The sequence below is a fragment of the Episyrphus balteatus genome, chromosome 4 (genome assembly GCF_945859705.1).
Source record: "Episyrphus balteatus chromosome 4, idEpiBalt1.1, whole genome shotgun sequence".
In the NCBI taxonomy this organism is placed as follows: Eukaryota; Metazoa; Arthropoda; class Insecta; order Diptera; family Syrphidae; genus Episyrphus; species Episyrphus balteatus.
The window spans coordinates 24,382,583-24,389,088 of NC_079137.1; the positions used below are offsets into that span (position 1 = coordinate 24,382,583).

The 6,506-nt window shown below is 37.8% G+C and overlaps 1 protein-coding gene across 1 annotated transcript; it reads right to left on the reverse strand.

Annotated features, from left to right (window-relative positions):
- Nucleotides 1-4,327: 4,327 nt before the first annotated feature.
- Nucleotides 4,328-5,602, reverse strand: LOC129919168 (uncharacterized). The gene has a single exon (XM_056000018.1). The coding sequence runs from the start codon at nt 5,600-5,602 to the stop codon at nt 4,328-4,330; it is 1,275 nt and encodes a 424-aa protein (XP_055855993.1).
- Nucleotides 5,603-6,506: the final 904 nt, after the last annotated feature.

Below are 6,506 nucleotides of genomic sequence, written 5' to 3' on the forward strand. Positions count from 1 at the left end.
ATCTTTGATATACAACACCGGAAAGGTTCTCTAAATGTTGTTCCGGATGCGCTTTCGCGCATCTACAGTGTCGATGAGTTAATAATAGATAAAGTTGGGACAAATAGTACAGAAGTTTTACGCGTTGACCTTGAAGATATAGCTTTCAAGTCAGACGAGTATGAAGATTTAATTAAGACTATAGAGAAAAATCAAAACCAATTACCTGACCTTCGTGTGTCAGATTGTTATGTATATAAGAAAGTAAAACCTTGTACAGGTAATCCTATTGAAGATGACTGTACATGGAAGCTCTGGATACCATCTAAGCTTACAACCAGTTTGATTCGTTTGGCACATGAACCAACTCGCGCATCGCATGGTGGAATAGCCAAGACGTTGTATCGACTTCGCGACCGTTTCTACTGGCCTAATATGGCGGCTCAAGTTAAAACGTTCGTGGGAGATTGCAGCGTCTGCAAGACCACTAAAGCGCCAAATTCCATTCTGAGACCACCAATGGGTCAACCTTTTTTAGTAGATAGACCTTTTCAACATGTTTATGTGAATTTTTTGGGTCCATACCCAAGGTCAAAAAGGGGTAACATTCACATGATTGTGTGCCTTGACCAACTAACGAAGTTTGTCTTAGTTAAAGCCATAAGAAAAGCTACAGGCGAAGCTGCTGTTAGGTTTTTTGAAGATGAAGTGTTTTCGGTATTCGGAGTACCAGAATCTCTGCTCTCCGATAATGGGAAACAGTTTACAGGAAAAGAATTTTCGAAATTCCTTGCAAGCTATGGTACAAAACATTTGAAAACGGCCTCATATGCGCCTCAATCAAACGCTAGTGAGCGAGTCAACCGTTCGATCCTCGCCGCAATTCGGTCATACATAGGTTCAGACCAATCACATTGGGATCAACATCTTCCATCAATATTAAGTGCATTACGTACTACCATACATTCAGCGATTAGTATGTCGCCTCACGAAGCCCTTTTCGGTCAGAGCAAAATAGAACATGCCTCTGATTATGAAATTTTACGAAAACTTAAAAGCGTTAACAATCCTGAATTCAACATAATACCCAAATCCGCTAAGATGAATATGATTCATGAGAGAATAAAAGAATCGTTAGCTCAATCACATACAAATTACGAAAAAACCTACAACCTTAGAAGTAAGGGTAAACTGTATAAAATAGGACAAAAGGTATTTAAAAGGAATTTTATCTTAAGTGATGCGACAAAAAACAGAAACGCAAAGTTGTGTCCGAAGTTCGTACCAGCTATAGTGAAGAAAATAGTTGGAAACAGTCTGTACGAGTTAACTGACTCAAGTGGAAATACTCTGGGGGTAGTACATGCCAAATACATACGAGAATAGATTTTTGTTGGTCCGTCACTCAAAGTAAAACTGTCTATTTTTATTACAAATAATATGAGTGTACCTTTTTCTTTTCCATTTTTGGTATAAGATATCAAAAATTTAAAGTTGTGTATGGGACACTACCTTAGAACAAATTTTTTTTTTTTTTTCTTTAATATAAATCTCTTTTACTTAACACTATGCCTTACATATATGATATGAACACCGCCGCCGATGAATATTCGTTAAATTTATGTATCGATTTTGTGTTATCGATTCATTGTTCCATTCTCTCGTCGTACCAACTGACCTACCTCACAGCGAAATGGCGCTCAAGCTTCCTTTTCGATCAAAACCTCCAACCTGACAAGATCAGAGATTCGCAGCCATAGAAGCCAGAGAGAGAATTCGCCTTTTTATTACAAGTGTTTTAAGTTAATTAAAACAATTTAATCGCCTTGAAGCGACAATTAATTCGAGCTTCGCAAGCTATAAGAATTTCGCCAGTGACCACAGTAAGTGCTTTTATAAAAGCAATTATGACAAATTGTGTTTTTTTCTTGTTTTTTTTTATAAGCCTCAGCTCATCATTTTTTTTTTATCTTACCTATCATACAATAGCTATAAAAGTTCTGTGCATTGGCTGTGCAAAAGCCACAATCTATAGTCACAGACTGAATTTTTAATCCAAGTCCGAATCTATAACGAAGCCACGCTGTCTAGTGCCAAGGCCCTAAGGATCAAAAGAAGCAGGCTCTTTCTAGGTGCCAAAAAGCCAAAGATTTTAGGTAGGGAAAGCCATACCCAAAACCACGTGGATTCCACTACCACATCCAGGAAAATTCCTACCTTATTGTCCCGATCCAACATCCCATCTAATTTACACGAACCTTAAGAAGGTCCGACGAGGCTACGTCAAAATCTCGATCAGGAGAACATAAAAAAAGAGTGCGTTACACATTTGCTGGCTGGTGCAAGTCTTTCCAAGGCCACGTGTGTCGACATCGTTGAGACACAGTGGACCAGCCAGTGTGTAATTCAGGCCCAAAATTGGTTTGGCATTGAAGAGTAAAGCTACGTATACGCTTCGAGGTTTAACACACACGCTTTATATACGTATAGGTACCTGCAATTTGGAACGTACCGTTAACTATATATATTATATATATATTATTGGTTATCTGCACAGCAAATATATGTCTATGCTTATATATATACGGATTCGCTTTGCATAACATACCTAAACCTACCCGAAATACTCACCCGCTAAGCCTATACTTACCTGTCAATCAACGCCATCGTCCGTCATCATCATCAGCATCCGTCATCATCGAAGTCCAGCATCCCACTAACCTAGTTTTAAGTAAAGCTCTAGTTTTTTTTTTCTATATGAAATTCGATACTCTCAAGCCATATCGTAATCACTCAAGAGTCAAGATCCACAAAAGATAAGTATTAAAGTTCCAACTCATTTTGAGGATCACCAATATTTGCATTTTATAAATCTCTTTCTCTTTTTTATTTAATATAGCGTTTTTATAAGAGTTTAAGAACAATAACTCCACAATTGTATTCATAATACCCCAACCAAGTCTTGCGCACAACTTTGCTGAGGAGAGAATGATCGGTGAGTCCCAATTTTAATATTATATATTTGCTATCATTGATATTTATCATATGTAACAATATTGGTGCAGTAATTGAGACACATAATTGCTCTCAAAGTTTTGGAGTTGACGTAGGTCAGTTAACAAAAAGTTAACAGGCTATTGATTGCATAATTTTTTTTTAAATTTATTAATGAGACAGGCGCATAGAATGAAGAGTGATGTCGATAAACTTTTTTTTTATTAAGTTTTAATTAAATATATATACATTTTTTTTTACTAACAATAATTTTAAGTTCAACATCTTGGAAATGGTCAATGAACCGAATAGTGTTAGATTTATTGAACTGAAGAGATTTTAAGTAATTTTAAAAAAACTTAAAAACGCTCAAAAGAGAGCTTTAATCGAAAGGTCATTGAACCAGATTTCATACTCAAAGAAAAAGAGTATATGTTTCCTTTTATTATGAAAAATCTGCTTGAGAGTAAAGAGAATGCGCAAGGTCATTGAACCTTTGATTAATTTTTTTTATTATTGAATTTCTTGTTATTTGATTAAATCTTAAATTGAATTTAAAAATGATGAAGATTATTTTGAAAGAATTTATGAATTACAGTTTAGTTTTTAACCATTGAATAAAAGCATTTTATGAAAAATAATTCTAAAATATTTCGTTTTAATGACATCTAGAATGTCAAGTTAATAATTTTATGAAGTGAGCTTGGGAAAGGGAAATGAATAAGGGTAGTTTAGACGGTAAAAAGTTAAGTCAGAAATAAAACATTTTTGACTCCATTATAGGGGTTATCGTGAATAGAATTTATGTGGACGGGAGCCAAAGGAGAGTTAACTTTACGAAGTTTACCGTGGGAGGGCCACTTTAAGGAACTGAATCCATCTAAAGTTCCATATTGAAGATTAGGTTGAATAAAAATAGTGATATTTGTTAGCTGCTTTTAGTTTTTCTTTTAGATTTAATTTAATATAGGCACGTTAAAAGGTACACGGCGGTCCAGTGGCGGTTGCAAGATCCCACCCATCCGACGAGCTAGTTAAATTGGCATTCGCTAGCGTGCCTACAGCACCCAGCCGACTGGACAACCTAGTTTGCACGTTCATGTTTATCTTTAAGGATCCTGTGGTTTAGGGATATTCAGGGAGTAGCATAAGATCGCACAATTAGTGAACTAGGAATAACACACATCCGTTACAAGTTCACTGTCTATTGAAATACCGCAGATGGACGAATTTGTAGAAGCGCCTATCATTTTGCCTGCTACTACCCAACCAAGGTGAGTGTTTTGGAGTAGTGGCAAGTCTTTTCCGATGGATATTTGTCCCACCTTCAATAGTTGATGGAATAACTCTGCCCCTAGTAGTAGATCGATTTGGCCAGGCTCATTGAAATGTTTATCTGCAATTTTATGTCTTTTGGGATGTTCCAAGATTCAATGTTTATCATTCGACTTGGTTGACTTGGCGTTATTTGGCGCAATACAAAAGCTTCGAAGTTGACTGCAAAGTATGTGGTTTTTGATTTGAGTGTGATATTGACTCTTTTATCAGATCTTTTTGATCCTTCACCAATTCCGAGAATCCGCATTGTTTCAGCAAATTCTAGAATATTCAATCGTTTTGATAAATTCTCTGTTATGAAGTTTAATTGTGAACCCGAGTCAAGTAAGGCTCGTGCGCTTATGTAGGTGCCCTCACTGCTTTTTATGTCGACAACAACTGTACTAAGAAAGACGTAGCTCTTCTGCTTTGGAGCTACTGCTGATGCGGATGTGTGAGCTGGATTCACTGCCTTGCTGGATGTACTTGGTAACTCGATTTCGGTCTTTTGTGGGAAGTGTCGAATTGGTTGATCGTTACCCTTTTCTGAGGGTCTAATTGATGGATTGCCCATGTGTAAGAGCGTGTTGTGTTTTCCTGCACACCTGGTGCAGTTTCTTGCAATACATCGGGTTGCCAAGTGCCCTGGATTGAGACAATTGGTGCAGAGACGGAATTTTTTTACTGTTGCTAATCGATTTTCTAGAGATAATCGTAGGAACTTTATACATGAGTATAACTTGTGTTCCGAACCATTGCAAAGTGGACAATTTGTTTTAGAAGACTTGTTGGCTTCCACTGATGTAAAAGATCTGGCTGCTGGTTTACGCTGGTCGTCGGAATATCGTCCTTTATTCCCAAGAGTTTCTAGGGAATGGAATCGTGTTTCCAAAAAACTCATGAACTCGTCTAGACTGGGTAATGATTTTGGATGTTTCATTGATTGTTCATATAAGCTATGAGTTGTTCTGTCTAGTTTTCTAATAAGCAGATGGACGATTAAGGGATCCCAACTGCAGATTTCCAGTCCCAGATTTGTTAGACCTTGTAGACACTCCTTTGTGACGTCATGGAGTGCCTTGATGCTGCTAGCTGATTCAATGGAAATGATGGTTTGTTGTAGCAACCTATTTAGGAGTGCCGTTGTCAGCATTCTCTTATTATTGTAACGATCTTGCAGCATTTTCCATGCTGAATCATAGCTATCTTCAGTGAGCGGAAGATGTCGAATCAATTTTTCTGCTTCCCCGTTCACATTCGTTTTTAAATACCACATCTTTTGGCATTTTGGCATGTTTTGTTGGTCGACCATTTGCGTAAATAGGTCGAAAAATTGTCTCCAAGTGAGGTAATCACCATCGAATTTTGGAAGTGACACCTTAGGAAGCATGAAACGGGACTGCACCTCTAGACTGGTTTGGGATTGTTGCGGAGTGGTTAGTTTGTCGAACTCTTCCGCGCACCTAATGAGAGCCCTTTGTACACTCTCTTCTATTTTCAAGTATTCGTTTTCGTCAGTCGTTGTGACTTGGTCTGCTTCGATTATTTTTATGTGGGCTGCTTCAATTTGTGCCAATGTTGCGTAATTATTGATTTATTGACGTCCCAAAAATGTTTGGAACCCTCTGTTTCGTGGAGGTTAGTGATTTTGCGTTGCAGCAAATCTATAAGATATTGCTGACGCCTTTTTTGATTAGCAATGTTGGATTCATCCCTCAAATGGATTGTTTGGGTAGGTGCTGTGCCTAATTCTTGCTGAACTTTATTTGGGTCATTGTTTACGACCCTTGTTGACTGAATTGGCCCACTCTTTTGTTCGAAAGTGGCTGATTGTTGCAAGCGATCTATATTTGTGCTAAAGATCAACTTGTACTCCTTATAGGCTGCCTTGACCACATCGTAATATCCCTTCTCGAAATATGGATGTATGACTTGTGGTGGTTGTAGATTTTGGATGTCGCTGTTTGTGACATCAAAAGTTCTCCAGAATACCTCTAATCTTCGGAGCCGTTCTTGGTAGTAGTCGAGTGTTTTTCGACTTGCTGAATCCTTTTTATAGTTGTCCATGAGACGTTGGATCTCAACCCCAGTTGATTGCTGGGCAGATGGAAGTAGATCCATAGTAGAAACTCTTAGTGAACACAAGATAATATCACGTCGGGGTCACCAAAAAATGTACGAAATAACTCGTTATGCCAGTCCGAGCGATGCACCCT